A 16,232-nucleotide genomic window follows, 5' to 3' on the forward strand; every position below is an offset into this window, starting at 1 on the left:
CTTTTTTGCAAGTGGGAAGAGAGGAAAATGCCTTTGCTTTAAAAAAATCTACATTTAAGTGTGCATTCAAAACAGTTAGGTGCATATATTGTGAGGCTGATAATTATATTTGCTGGGGACTGACAACTGGTGCAGCCAAACATGTGCCAAACAGTACATGTATAATGAGACTAACACGCTACATTTGCAGGGAAAATGAATGGAAAGTTCTCTGCGCTAAAACAGAATGTCTAGTAGACTTAATCCTGACACCACATCAGGAAAACTGTTGTTTATTAAAAGATACTAAAACTACTGTTAAAGACTATTAAAAGATCCCCCATTAGGTCAGCCTGGCCAAATTTTATCAGCCTCCTTACTGCAGGACAGTATTTTTTGATGAGGGAAGAAACTAGTTACTTTTTCCATTAAGGTCAGAATTAGAGCCGATTTTATCAGCCAGGTAAACATTTTCATGACAATTTTGCAAGACTAGTCCAGAGGGCAGCATAAGTCACTACAATTCTGCATCATCACAACAATGCATAGCCTGCCATTCATTGTGTAACAGATCCATGACCACCTAGGATTTCACAGTCATCACTGCACTACACACCGTGGCCAGTGAGTACTTAAGCTGATGCATGGATACAGTGTGGGTCCCTTAACTCCAGATGTACAGTCCCCACCACTGTAGCTAAAGGAAAATGTCCTCTGGTTGTGTCAGTATTGCTTATTACCACTATGCAGTTCTCATTCCATACTGTTGAGGAAAGCAGCAGACGTCAACCAGTGTACTACAGCTCACAAAAACTCTTGTACTTCAACATTTGAAATAGCTCCTTTGCACTAGGAATTAAAAATTGCAATTTAAGTTTTATGTGGGTAAATTAGATGAGTAACAGACATGCAAAGAGACTAAAAGTATTAATATGTATTTTCTCCCAAATTCTTTGATTTCTAATGCTTTCTTCAAGCTAAATAAAAATGATTGTCTTTCAGCCCAACACCACCTATAAAAATTCAGTCTCAAATATTTCCTCTTCAAAACTTAAAAGGGATGAAATTAGGGCTTATAACTAATTTTTGACCATGACCTTTATTAGTTTTCTCAAAAACTGATTAAATATTTCTAATGCACCTATCACCATATCTGTTAAAAACTACAGCAGATACTCCTCTGAAGACTGTGGACCCTTCCTTTTTACTCCACTCGATTCTTCTTTACATTCTTGCTCATCAGGTTTCTACCCTGACATAGCTTACTTATCTGAACATTTTCCATTTCCTTTTTGCCAGTTCTCACTTTTTTCACCTGTGTTAATTTTCTCCTAAATATTGCTGTTATAATTAAATTATTTTGACAAATATCAAATTGTACAATGGTTACTACATGTTAAACCTTACTCTTCTCCTACATCTCTAACCTGGTAATCTGCCATTGAGATCTAAATCAAACTGCTTTTTAAAGTCCTAGTAACAGTCCACTTCAAGACTAAAAGACATTGAATAATTTGATTTCACTAGTTCAACATTTAATTTGCTAATTCCTCATTACGAAAAGCGTTGCTATTATATTTGCTGCAAAAGTTTAATACATTGATTCAAAAAAATGGGTAGACCTGGAGTTGGTAAATATACAAATGAGAAAAATCATACACCTCTCATTTTGGAGTATCTGGTTTAGAGTTTGTGCAAACCTTGTTAGAGACCTGGTCAAAGCTTTCTGGATAAAAATTTATTTTCCTGTTGCAAGTGAATGCTGTGACCCAAAAGCTTGACCAAACCACTACATTTTTATTCACCGGAATAATGAGTATGCCTCTGATTGTACCCTTTACTACAAATGGACTGCCTGTCCCCCAGCAAAAGAATCCACAAAAAAAATAATTTAAATGTAACATTAATGTTACATGATCTGTTAAAAGTTAAGAAGTGAAATGTTATAGATTAATCCACACAACTCTTACTCTACCCCGCTATACAAGAGCTAAATACTGTATATATGCAGGATAGACTATTTATATGACAACATACCACTTATTTAACACAAAATATAGTTTTTTTTCCTACAGCCTTAGATACACTTAAGAGGTTACACATGCTACCTTAATTTTAAAGTATATTTTCTCCTCAAAGATATTATGTACTTTAGTTGAATCAGAACCTATGAAGTATTTCTCTAAAAACTGCATGTTTTCTTTTGGGGACCAATACACTTTGAACAGCAATCCCAGCAACATGCTGCGGCTTAGTGAAATACTTGACAACATGCTTTGACAACATGCTTCTCCTCCCCCGGCCTCCACTATATTATGTATAAGCATAACTAATTTTTATTTTCTCATATGACCTATTCTCAAACTGCATCCAAATTTCGTTTATAAAGAAGTGAAGCCTATATAGTACTGCTCTGAATCAGTATATTATCAATGCATTTAATTTCTCAGATAATTAAAATGAAACCAAACTCTCCATCAAATGCAAAAATCTGTTTCCACATGCCAGTTAAGAGGATTGGTGATGTTTTTAGAGAAATATTTATCACTGAAATACCACTGATCATTAATATTTAATTTAGCTGTAAATTTATCTATGTCAGTATATACTTATAGACTCAGACATCATAAATAGTAAGGATAATGCCTCCCAGCTCTTATACTGTGCTTTTCATCATCAAGATCTCAAAGCATTTTACAGATGGTGAAACTGAGTCACAGAGAGGGGACATGATCTCCCCAAAACCACCCAACATGCCAGTGGCAAAGCTGGGAAGAAAACCCAAGTCTCCTAAATCCCAGTCTGGTCTCAATCCACTAGGCCAGATCTGCTATACATATGTCTAAAAGTAGTAGGAAAAAAACCACTATGATAAGTTGTATTTGAGAAATAAGGTTCTGTAAAGATAATCAATACATATCACATTTGCACAGAATGGAGAATTAGGGTTGCATATTCAATCTTAGTTTTCACATTTTTACTATAGTCAGTTTCCTGTGTTGTGTCTGTCATTGAGGTACGGAGCTCCTTCCTGCACTCAAAAATTAAACAAGACTAATGCCTAGTCAATATGATTCCCATCTACTGCAACCTTAACAATCCTATTTTGATATTTTAAAATCCTTTCCCAAAGTCCCCCCAAAAAACCTTTAGAGCTATTAGGCCTGAAGAACCTCCACCCGGAGCTCTCCACAAGAGATGCTTTTCTCTCACTCAACTAGCTTAACAGAAACAAAGATCTCAATGCAGAATCCATTTCCAAAAAGATGACCCATGAAATCTGCCATTTAGCTATTGAAAATACCATTTTCTTTGTGAAAATGAGTTTAGCCTTGCTTATACTGAAAACCCTGACATAACCGTAACTTAAACTGGGCAAGATCAGGAATCTTCTATAAGTAGCTTTGCAGTTAATTATTTTGGCAATACATAAGTCACATCACTTAGAAAGAAAATGGGCTGATGCAATGAGTATATGGAGAAGAATTACAACTAATTTAGAATGATCAGTGTACAGTACTTAGTCTTTGTTAAGTCGCACCCACACTAAAACTGTTCAAATAAAAATTGAATAACTGATCGTTTTCTTCAAGTAATTCTTTCAATAAGCATGATCAGTAACTAATGTTAATGTTCTATATTACACAATGAAATAAATATGAATTACACATTACAGAGAATGTTGTGCTCCCGGTAGAACTACACCTGTATTACAAGTGTTTAAGGGTTGATGAAGTAAGGACTGACCTATACATTAGTTTCAGAATAACTAAAATAAAGCTTCCCCCAATCCTGATAGGTGCTAAAACAAGATACTTTCAAGTGGCCACATACTGACCTTTCTGTACTCCCAAGAGTGGAGGAGAATTCTCTTGAGGAGCTCTGTCAGGTTCCTGGGGAGGTACAACCATGGCAAGTGCATGCATTGGTACACGTGGAACCTAAAAATCAACTCAGAAAGAACTTGTCTCAGTTTTAGTTTTCAATGGATAAGAGTTTCATAACTGAATCCAGAAGCACATTTCTGTTTGCATACATTCCCTTCCACTCAGCTGCTAACTGTGCACTGCATGTTATCCCTTAACATACCAACTTCCAAAAGTAACATGTTCCATCTTTAATATACTAACTGCAAAGTTAACCATACTCTTTCCCCTCTTCTACCTCCAAAGTGGTTAAAAACATTTACTTGTTCTTGTACTATCCAATATTTCATACCCAGAAAGATGGGAAATAAACTGCCTCATGAGTTAGGATTCTGAGGAGTATAAAGGCCCCAGTAGCCACAAAAAAGGTTAGGAAATTAGGCACACAGGTAACTTGTATCCAGTACAAGTCCACAGATCAGAATTCTATTAGTTACTTCCTTTTCAAATCATATGCAGGAAAAGGGGCATGTGAAAAACAGTAAGGAACTGCTACACAATACTTCCAATTGGAGTTGTAATTCTTTACTTGTTGGTCCAAAGTAGTACTTTACTGGCCTATTAGATCCTGCCAGCTAAATACCGTTGGGAAAGTGTTTTTTTAAAATAGAAGCTATCAAATTTTATAAAGTGACCACTTCCACTTAATGAGAGCCATTACTGAGGGCAGACATTGCTCAGTGAAACTTAATCACACACTGTACTTGTATATGTAGTAACCAGTGCAGTCATAGCACTTGGGTGGTTTTCTTCAAATAAAAACTCTTGCCTTTGAAACTACTTCATGTTAAACTTGTCAGTTTTTGGAAGTACTTAGAACACAGTATTAGCATAGACATCATATATGCAGCTTTTTAAACTCTGAATATAACTGCATTTTATCTGCATCTTTTATTTTCCTAACTGTATTCTATCAACTAATTCTCGGTTCTCTTTGTAGGCTGGGGTTTTCCAAAGATTCTTAGGGAGTTTGGTGGCCAACTCCTACTGAAAATCTAGTTCCCTTGGGCCACTTTGAAAATCCCAGGTACATGCAATAAGCTGCCTTTCACTTTACACAACATACCAATACTTAAGGAAAACAAGCATCAGTGTTTCCAGCGCATTATCACATGGCTTTAGGAGTGCTAAGGCAAGAGGGTAAAGGTTGAGTAACTTCAATCAAGTGCAACAGTCACCTAGAAATGCTGTATCTGGACTGGGCTTATTAGGGAACAGAAATTATTAAAAGTAAGATGGACAATATACATGCGTATTTTTCAGGAACTCCTTTTGGTAAGAGTTTCTAAATATGTAACGTAGAAAAATCAGTGTCACTGATCTTTACTTTACTTCCACTAAACTTTGTTTCCATTTATTAAATGTTAAAAAAAAATTTACTAGAAAGTTTTATTTTCTGTAGTGGAAATGTATGTTTAATTATACTTTTATGTCTTACCTGAGACTGATCCTGAGAAGGTGGTGTGAGCTGAGACATGTCTGCAGTAGGAACTGACAGAACATTGTTTGGGTAATCCAGTAAGTAAGAAACAACATTTGTATGTCCACCTTTTGCAGCTTCAATGAGCATTGTTGAGCCATCCTGGGGTGAGAGTTTGGAGACAGAAAATGCAACAGTAAGGGGAGTTCTTCTAGCCTCTGTGCTATATAAAAATGGAGATTTTTTTGTGAAATTAAGTTTAAAATTGTCCAGCCTTCCGTTTTAATCAAAAGTCAACTGTGCAGTACTTCAGTTTCAAGTTATGTACAAGGATAAGCAATTATGAAAGGTGAGTATATTCGAATCACAATGAGTAATTTAAATTCAATACCTTAAGTCGATGAGTAGGGTCTGCACCATGAGCCAGGAGGAGCTCAACAACCGCAAGGTGGCCCCCCGCACATGCCAATGACACCACTGTGTGGTCATTATTAGCAGTAGCCCTATTAACATTGGCACCTATGAAGAAAACAGCTTATGCAGAATTAGCAGGAATTTCTTCATGTTTAAATTCTAAACAAAGCTGGTTTATTTTCTGATTTTGAATGTGTATTATAGAATTTCAGATCTAGGATGCAAGTTAGTTACAATAAAAATCAGAATGAGGATAACATAATGGCAAAGACATTTCAGAAGTAAAAATAGGATGACTTCTGAGATAAACTGAGTTTCTTAAAAAGATGTACAGTCATACTGCAATGCAAGTGAGCTAGTGTGACCAGGTGTCCTGATTTTATAGGGACAGTCCCACTATTTGGGGCTTTTTCTTATATAGGTTCCTATTACCCCTCACCCCCATCCAGATTTTTCATACTTGCTGTCTGGTCACCCTAAAGTGAGCAAAGGGAGGGGTATTCACACACTTAAAATAACTGTTAGAAGATTTATTTTTATATTCCAAGGAAGAATCACAATCCTTTCATAGTAAGGGGCTATTTATTTATTTTTTAACCCTGGAGTACTCCTGGGCAAGAGTTGACTGCAAAACATTTTTAGAATAAAATGCTAGAAATACTATCTAACCATGTACTGACATTTTTGCCTTACTCATCTGCACAGTTCGGTGGAAAGTATTTTTGATAAAGTATTTCTGTACTCAGAAGTGAGTAATCACCTGTATAATATGAGTTAACTGAAATTAAAATCTTCACCACAAATGAGCACTTACCACACAACCCGTAAACCTAATACATGACATAAGGAAAAATTTTTATTCTAGGAGGTATTAAAGCCGTAACACAAAAGTTTAATAGAACTGTTAAGTGACATTTCAGACACTGAAGTTGGTACTAATATTTTACCTTTGCTAATAAGAAACTGTACAGTGCATAAATGACCAGCTCTTGCAGCCTTCATAAGCGGTGTCCTTCCACCTTCAGATTCATGCTCCTGTTATAAAAAGGTGTATTAAAAAAAACGTGTTATAAATACTGGCAAAACATATCAACCAAGAGTCTTAGTGGCTGAAATTTTCACTTTAGGGATTTACACTGCTCTATTAATTTTAATGAATATTCTGTATGAATCCCCACTTGTGTATTTTCAGCTAATTTCTCAAAAAGATCCCAAAGAATCTACTTGGTTAGTGAATTACATTGGAAAAGGTCACTAAGAGGTCACTAAAAAGGTCACATCATCACCCTCACAATTTCATAGATCTCACTGGAAAGTTTCCTGACTTTTAGCTTCATTCAGTTTCATTACCTCTAAACAAATCATTTGCATCAAATTTTCTCCAATACACACTGTTCAAAAGGCTGCCATTTCTTAGCAAAAGAACATTGAGAACACAATTATACAGTGATACAAGAATGGAGAAATCTCTTAGCTAAGCCAGCCTATGGAGAATAGCCAACATCTGAATCTTCTGAATTATAACATGTTGAAATGGGATTATCACCCACAAATCAGATAAAACTCAATTATATGCAACAAAGATTGCATCAAATAGCTTTATGAGCCATAATGAGAGGGTAACTGGTCTCTGAAAAGAAGAATTAGAGAACATGGAGTTGAAAAGACAGAGGAACAATCTGAAGGTCAATGGTGAGATTCTCTTCAGAGCCATCAGACGCTGCCTCCAAAAACTGAAGTTTAACATGAGCAGCCCAAGTTAAAGCATGAGTGACATGAAAGATTTTGGAAAAGAGACACTGTAGATACTCAGAAAACTGACAAGAGAGGTGAATGTCGAAGTTAGTAATCAACCCTTTCTACCCTTGAGATAACACAAGCCATGAGGGAAAAGAACCAGCCAGGTTACACAGGAATGATTGATACCACATAAAGAGTGCTGGCAAGTGATGAGGACCCACCCCACACCACAAGGGGATTAAGTGTCCTGTCCATGAGAGAAGTGTACATGTGCCCTTTAAAATAAAACTGAGTAATGCATTAGGAACTTTAAACAGTTTATAGGGAAATAATCTCTAATTCACTGTTTAACTTCATTATTCTCTGAATATCTGATATTGGAGATGATTAAAAACAGTAGGAGTACCTCTCCTTTCTTGTTTTAGATTGAGAAGGCTTAATGCTAGATTTATGAAAGTTGTGTTCAACCCTACCCATTTCCTTCAATTGACTGAAAATCCTGTACATCCCCACTGCTAGGTTGCAGGTGTCTAGTGAAAGTTAACCATTTGATTATGCATTTGAGAAGAGGAATCTTTAGTGATGGCAAATCCAAACCTGTTGAGAAGTTTAGTGGTCCAAATCAGTCGTGTGGTATTATGAAAAGTCTAAAAAACTGAGCTTGTCTCCTCTCACCACTTGAAAAAAGGGCAAAAGCTGTCTGGCACAGATTTTTCTTATGAGACACAATAGTTTTATTGTACATTGCTTTAAGATGCATGTCTGTTCTCTGTGCACTGCGTCTTGATCCTCTAACTTATTTTGCATGACACTATTGCTACATACATATAATCCATATGCAATACTATGCTGCAAGAGAGGAAGCCATAGAGATTTGATCCTCAAGTCAGAAAACACCTGAACTCTCTCCAGAGTCAATTTATAAACAGATTTACTCAGTCCTTTATTATTCAGACAGAGATACTGAGTTCCACAGAGTTTATTGTGGAAGGCTCTTTTTCATGAGACCTTAACAATCAAACTAATGCATGCTCTGCATGCATATGCAAGGACCAATAGTATATTCTTTAAAATTTGGGGTTTGCCCAGGTGCTTTGGCCTCAATTTTTCCCTCCTGCGACTGTTATGCAATTAGCAGCTGCCCCTCCATTCCACATGCAGAACTCATTTGATTTGTACTGTGTGAAGATATTTTAAAATGCACTTTGAGATGCAATGCACTATGTATTAAAATACACAAAACTTCAATATATGAGCAGAAACCATGTTGTCCAAACTCAATTCCTGATGCAAGGTTTCAAAATCCCCATACTACAAGAATCAAAGAACTCAGAAATAAATAAACTGGGTTAATTGGAATTTTCTAACTCTAAGACAGTGCAAGTTTGTGTCTTGTAGTATGTTAAAGTGTCTTGTTTTATTTTAGATGGCTAGCAATAGACTATTAGTACTTTGCTTGGGAGTCTAAGAGATCTCACTGCTGGGGAAACTTCTTGATGTCCATGGCAAGTTTTCCTTTACTTAAATTTCATGCAGTTATTCTATATATACTGGTTTAATTAATACCCACCTCCTCAAGCAATCGAATCCTGATCCTCCGTGGTGTTTACAAACTTCAAATACTTGCAGCACCAAACACACACACAACTCCCATCTGGGCAAACTATTCATTTTATCTATTGTATTTCTTCAGTAGCCACTCCTTACTCATTTCGGTCGCTCTTCCCATCTGACTCCACTTTGACAACATCTTTTCTATCAGAAAACCCAACGCTGCATGCACTATTTTATTTTTTTTTTAACTTAATTTAATGCAGTTATAAAATGCCAGCCATCTGTAGAAACTTCAGTCCTCTATTTAGCCACAGGAAAGGTATAGCAGCAGCAGAAGCATTGCCCACGTGGTCCCCAATAAATGGGTCAAGCCAGAACTGAGAATGGTCACCTCCAGAGGAGAAAAGGCAGTCTACGTTCTATGCCCATTCAGTCCCTAGTCTTACTTCTGAGACTGCCAAATGTGTGTGTCTGATTGCTGTGGTTTGTGACAGACACCCATCCAGAAATGGAAGAGCTCTGTGTAGCTCAAAAGTTTGTCTCTCACCAACAGAAGTTGGTCCAATAGAAGATATTACCTCATGCACCATGATTCACTAATATCCTGGCACCAACACAGCTACAATGCTGCATTCTATCTGGAGTAACAGACATGCGCTACCAGGGAGCTTACATAAACTATAACAGTTTCAATAACAATAGCCTGTTTATTGTGATACAGGGCTTCAAATATTGAAGCCCTAACTGCCTAAAGAATGAATCCTAACTTCCAGGGAGGTGAATTTGTGTAGATTACAAATAACTATCAGATAGCAGCTCCAATACATAATTACTCCCACTGGACAAATCCATACTTTAGTGAGTAAAGAGAAAGAGGGATGCAATCTTAAGCGTCTTATCAGAATCACAAGCAACATACAATGGAGTAAAACAAATGGGCAAAATCACAAATATCCTACTGGAAAAGCAAAACTGGTATTTTTTAAATGAGAAAAGTAACAAGAATTCAAACAGAACAAAATAGCAAGATAAGATACAGAGCATGAGGCGGCCAGGGTTCTCACACGTGCTAGAAATAACTGACCTATATTAGTTTTATCCCACAAAACTAGCTCAAAGGATGTAAAAAAGCCCTCATGAAATTGATTATAACACAAAGCATTTACAACAGTTTTTTCATCTTGAGGTGTCCCAGTGATAAATACAAGACAAAGTAATGCCAAAGATGACACTCCTCAAGAGAATCTTCTCAGAAAGGTGTTGCAGAATTGCCAATGCAGCATCCAGACAGTGGGCCAAACCTTGAGAGGTAGCGCACATTGATGCCTGGTAAATTTGCAGTGAGACTCCTGTAGCTGGATTAATTGACTTCAAACTGCAACACCTGCTTTCATTACCAATGTGTATTAACAGAACAGGCTTTAACATGACCAGATAAAAATAAAGAGAAATGATGAGTTATTTTTCTCTAGATTCTCAACCAACTTTTGTCAAGAGAAGTTATACATCTGAATTAGTTAGAAAATCCATCTTATATAATTCATTTTAATATTTATGGAGCAAGGATCCATGGGGATAGACATGATGGTAGATGAAAATATTATCCCAAGACAGAAGCCAGATAGCATCTCTGGAAGGAATTTTGGGTGCACATTCAAAAATCACCTCATTACTTTATACTCTGTCATAGAAAGGATCAGTAATGAGCAGCTGAAACACACAGCTTCTGCAAGTAAAGCTAGTGCCACAGACAGTCTCTGAAAAATGCAAGGTCCTAAGAATCAGTTTAGAACAGGACAGGGATGTGAGGGCTTTTTTTGTTTGCTTATTTTAATCAGCACATTGCTCCACTATGGGCTGGGATGTTAAGTATTATCAAACCATTTTACTGGTGACTGAGCTGTCATTCTGTACTTCATAAAAGCCAACATTGCATTTTATGTGAACTCTATAGGAAGTGATCTACTGACTAACAAAACCTTGTCTACACCAGATACTACTTAGAGTTATCTAGATATAGGTTGAGAAACTGTAGTGTATTAGCAGTAAACTCCAAGGACTTGGCAACAATAGGCCCAATATTTGTTATTGTTGCTGATATCACCCTTATCCTTGATACTTCATCCTCAGGTTCTTCATCCTCGATACTTCATCCTCAGGTGAGAGGTTTTATATCAAGTGTCTAACAAGGCCAATATAAATTTCAAGCCAAGACTTTGTGATTTCAATAATTCAGTCAAATAATTGTTGGCCTTCTGAAAAAGGTATCCTTGACTAGCCAATCAAATTAACGAAACACATCCACATTTAGACTGTAGCTATGTTATAACAGATTACAACACCAGAAGGGCCCAATGTGATAAACTAGTCTGATCTCCCATGTAATAAAGGCCATGACTTCCTTGAATTAATTCCTGTTTGAACTAGAACATTTAGAAAAACGGCCAATTTTAATTCAAAAATTGCTTAGTAAATTATCTTCACTTAAAAATTTGCACACTGATTTAACTTTCAGCCATTTGATCTTATTATCTCTTTGCTAGACTAAAGAGGTCATTATCAAATTTTTGTTCTCCATGTAGGTACTTAAACTGATCTAGCTACCCTTTCACCTTTTCTTTATTAAGCTGAATAGACCATAGTCCATCACTATAAGACATTCTCTTGGCTCTTATTTGAACTCTCTCCAATTTAATTATTCCTGGATAAATATGAAAAATTCTCTCAAGAGCTCTAGTGGACTGCTGTGTTCAAACTTCAAAGAGATATCCATCATTAGGCATATTACTACATAATAAGTTCATTACAAGATTTTGATTTTATTCTGGATCTGATAAGGAATGGAACCAGATCTCTCTCAAATTCTTTTGTAACAAGACCCTTTGATTTACGAGGATTCTAATTCCCCTGAAAATGCTAAAAATTCAAGTCCTCTGAGGGTAAATATTTTACTGCACTGTTCTGAAGAATGTTTAAGTAAAACTATTTTGAATGTTTTCTTGTCATTCCCTCCCACCCCTGCTGAAAAATTTGAGTTTTTATTAATGTTGTTCCGCTTTTTATAATATTCTGAAGACAAAACTCTGACTACAAGACTCAAAAGTTATTAAAAAAAGTCAGTAACATGTCCTCTACAGACAAATTTCATGAGGTGGATACAAACAGATTAAAACTCAAATGGATTTCTGGTTAAGAGAACTGAAGACTATGAGACCCTATAGAGAGATACAGTGATCCTATTATTTGTAAAGAGTTTATTGTAGCCACTATTTGTGAAAAGCTGGTTAAAGAAGATGACCCTTTCCTATATAGGGAGGGAGTAGGGTAGTAATTAACAAAGAAAGGGATTAGAAATCAAGCCAAAGGACTGCAGAGAAAGAAACCAAAAAAGTAGAGCAATGATGGAGATTTAATATGCTGTATAGCAAGTCTTTGCACCTCTGATGAAATCTAGATACCATAAGCCATGCTTGCTGTGAACATCTATTTTTGAGGTTTTAGCTTACAAGCATCAAAGGCCAACCTCACCTGATGCTTGGCCGTCTCTATGCCCTCCAAAATAGTCTTCTTTAAGTCCTCCTGCTTGTCCTGCGGAAGGAAAAAGAAGAACTCACGGATCTTATTCTACAAATAAAATTAATACTTGGTCGTGAAGACCTGGCGATTACAATTTCAGTTTGTCAGCATCATCAGCTGAATTAGCCTGAGGACAAAACTAGTCTTTAAACCAAGCAATGCAATTCTTCATCATAGCCTCAACCTAAGCCACCTAGACTCACGTGGCTAGTGAAAGTTACACATGATATCCACTGGTGCAAATTACCAGATGCTTTCTTGGTCATACCCAGTCACCACATATTCTGACCTAGCACAGCCAAAAATATGACTGCAGTAATTCCGTTTCAGTGTTTTGAGCGCACTCTTTAGTTCTTTTGTTACAGAGACAACATGAACATTCTTACTAATAACATTGGATCCTCTATCATCTTCCCCAGATAGTCTAGAACCAGCATCCAAAAAACCAAAAAACCCCCAAACCACGATTACTTTTCAGTCCCTCACACTGAAAACATATTAATCTCCCTCACTGTATAATGCAAAGTCCTACTTACAACCTACACAATGTTAGCAAGAACTCAGGTTGACATATATACAAAGAAGGTTAAGTGTGCAGTGTGATGTATCTAAGGAAAACATAAGGTTGATATTAAGGATTTACTTTATGGTGTGAGGGAAATTAATTTGTAGTATGTTTTCTTATCAATTGGAAGCAAAAAGAATTTCCCTGCGATGGTGCAGAACCTGTCAGTGAAAATTATGTAAGCACTAGGGTATGATTAACAGGTGTCCCGTAGCTTGGCATTTCCTTACTCTGTAGGGTCTGAGCTGAGTTGCTATCAGTTAACCAATCCTACTCCCTTTTAAACATGGTGGTTATAGAATTTCCTAGGTTTTTAAATGCAAGCGTACCATGGTTTGGAGGAAGCATGCGTGTTTGAGATGAAAAGGAAGAATGGATTTTCTGCTACTGTATATGTGGGGGGACCCTGCAGGTCTCTCTTTACCCTCCTGAACTGCAGCACAAAAGTGCCCACATTCCAGGGGATCCTCCCTAGTGCTGTACCTGTTCCCCTGGGCCTGCTGCAGCTCTACAGAACAGTGTAGTCTCTGCTGAAGGCGCAGAACTACACAGGCTACAGAGACCACAGCAATGCAGCTTGTATCTTCTCCCCAGAAATCTTGGCTGCTACTCCCTAACTCTCCTTACTAAATCATAAAGAATATGGGCCAGCATCTTCCCTAAGGGCTACCTATGACTTAAGTCCCATTGGAAATGAGAGTCAAAAGGCTGGCTCTCAAATGTACTGCATTTCAGCTAAATCAAGACCTCAGTTTAGGAGGAGAAGAGATCTCCAACAAAATTCACTTTTAGCTTAGAGGAAGGTAAACTGAGTTAGGAGCCAGGAGATAAAAATCTCATTTTGCACTCGCTACTGTTTGTATTTTTGTACTTTTCAGTCCTTAATTTTGAACCAGCAGGCCTCACACCCACCTCTCAGGAAACACACAATCAAGTTGTAACACTGAGTACCTTTCCCAGACTTTAAGGAGCAGCTTTGTGTAAAGTCAGAAGCTTGCCTCTCTCACCAACAGAAATTGGTACAATAAAAGATTATCTTACCCACCTTGTCTTGCTAATATCCTGGGACCAACCTGGCTACAATACTGCAAGCAGCAATGGAGATATTCAGTTCTGCCATTTGAAATGGAAACTCCACAATATGACGAAAGCAAGCAAAACAGTTTCTTCCTGAGCAAATGCAAGAAACAAAACATCTCCAGAGGACTCACCATCTATAACCCTCTAACCATTACATACAACTCCAAATATGCTGAGCAGTTCTATAGGACTCCAAAAAATTGAGGAATCATCTCCTGCAACTCTCATACTCCACAAGAGACCACCTCAAACAAGAAATCACACACTCCCACACACAGATGGGGGAGGAGGGGCAAAATCAGGAAGCCTACCTGGAGATCATGCAAGAAATCAAAAATAGCTATTACAAAAATCTGACGACAGCCATCCAACACAAAAGCAAAGTGGAACCAATTGCAACAACTTCACAAACCACAGACCACCACCTCTGGGAGAAACCATGGCACCAGGACCCATCACATAGACATCCCATGACAACCCAACATCAATTTATTAAAACTACCTGGAACCAGAGCCAAATTAACTGTACTCTTCAAGGGACTGAACTTCTACCCCATCACAGAACCGATCATTATACTCATATGTGGAGAACTAGAATTCTTTCACAACAATATCATCCAGAACTACCACCTCCCCACCAACGGTCATAAGAAAAAAGAATAATCTGACAACACCCCACCACAGACAAAACCACACACTTGATTACACTGATTGACTAAAATCCCTAATCACATCCACCATACACTCCCACCGCCAGTGCTGAGAGGACAGCTATACAGTCTCTGAAATCCAACCACCAGATAGCAATTAAATCACCAGATGATGGGGATGCCATCACAGTCCTCAACTGTGATGACTATGTTAACAAAGCCTACAACTCTTTGACACCACCAAAGAACTCAGACAACCCAGAAACCTAAGGATATAATCAAATCCTTTCCTGCTCAACTCCAAGAGAAACAACCTTGTCCCCCACAAACTTCCTATATGCTTCCCAAGATACACAAACAAGGGAATCCAGGAGACTCATCATATCTAACCATGGCACTCTTAATGAAGCAATATCAGGACTCATAGAAACCATCCTCAAGCTACTGACAACATAAAGGGTCAGTGTCCTCCAGCACACAACCAGCTTCCTCCAGAAACTCTAAACATTAACAACCTTCCTCAGAACACCATCCTTGCCACCACAGATGTCACCTCCCTATATACTAACCTCTCTTACTGCTGCCTGGCGTGGATTTCTACAAGACAATGGACAACATTCACATATCCATCTCAAAAACATTGCCAAACTCATCCATTTTATCCTCACCTATAACAATTTTATATTCAACCAACATCTTGTCCAAACAACAACAGCCATGGGTACCACAATGGCTCCCCAGCATGCCAACCTCTCTCTTCATGGGCTACCTTGAGGAAGAATTCATGGACAAATGCACCACAAAACCAATGCTATACCTGAAATACATCAATGATGTTTTTATCTTCTGGACAGATGAGCTAAACTTCCTTATAGATTTTCACCACAACTCCAACCACCACTACCCATTCATTCATTCAGCTCTCTTGAGAGCACTCCCATATCAGCATCAAACTTCCTGGACACCATGATCAGCTTCAACAGTGGAACTTTAGAGATAGCTATGTACCAGAAACCCAGAGATCACCACACTTACTTTCACCGATCAAGTAGCCATCCCAAAACACACCAAAAAATTAGTTTTAAGCAGCTAAGCACTCCGATACCAAGGAGAAAGTCCAGGATACACAGCTTACCATACTTTAAACACCAGAGCATTCCATCAGAGAAGTAGATTGCAGCATGGAACAGGCCACTCAAATACCTCAGTGTACCTGCTTCAATATGGAAAAAGCCCTCCAACCACAGCCCCCTAGTTGTCACATATCACCCTACACTGGAACCCATACAGTTTATCATTAAGCAATTAAAACCCATACTCGACGCAGA

At 37.7% G+C, this 16,232-nt stretch overlaps 1 protein-coding gene across 1 annotated transcript in view; it reads right to left on the reverse strand.

Moving 5' to 3' along the window:
• ANKHD1 (ankyrin repeat and KH domain containing 1) overlaps positions 1-16,232 on the reverse strand; it is a 194,308-nt gene that overhangs the window by 60,734 nt on the left and 117,342 nt on the right. Inside the window, 4 exon segments of the mRNA XM_075068051.1 lie at positions 3,818-3,920; positions 5,344-5,487; positions 5,717-5,844; positions 6,687-6,774. Of these exon segments, the coding sequence (XP_074924152.1) occupies positions 3,818-3,920; positions 5,344-5,487; positions 5,717-5,844; positions 6,687-6,774 (463 nt within the window).

The sequence above is a fragment of the Chelonoidis abingdonii genome, chromosome 7 (assembly GCF_003597395.2).
Source record: "Chelonoidis abingdonii isolate Lonesome George chromosome 7, CheloAbing_2.0, whole genome shotgun sequence".
Lineage (NCBI taxonomy): Eukaryota > Metazoa > Chordata > Testudines > Testudinidae > Chelonoidis > Chelonoidis abingdonii.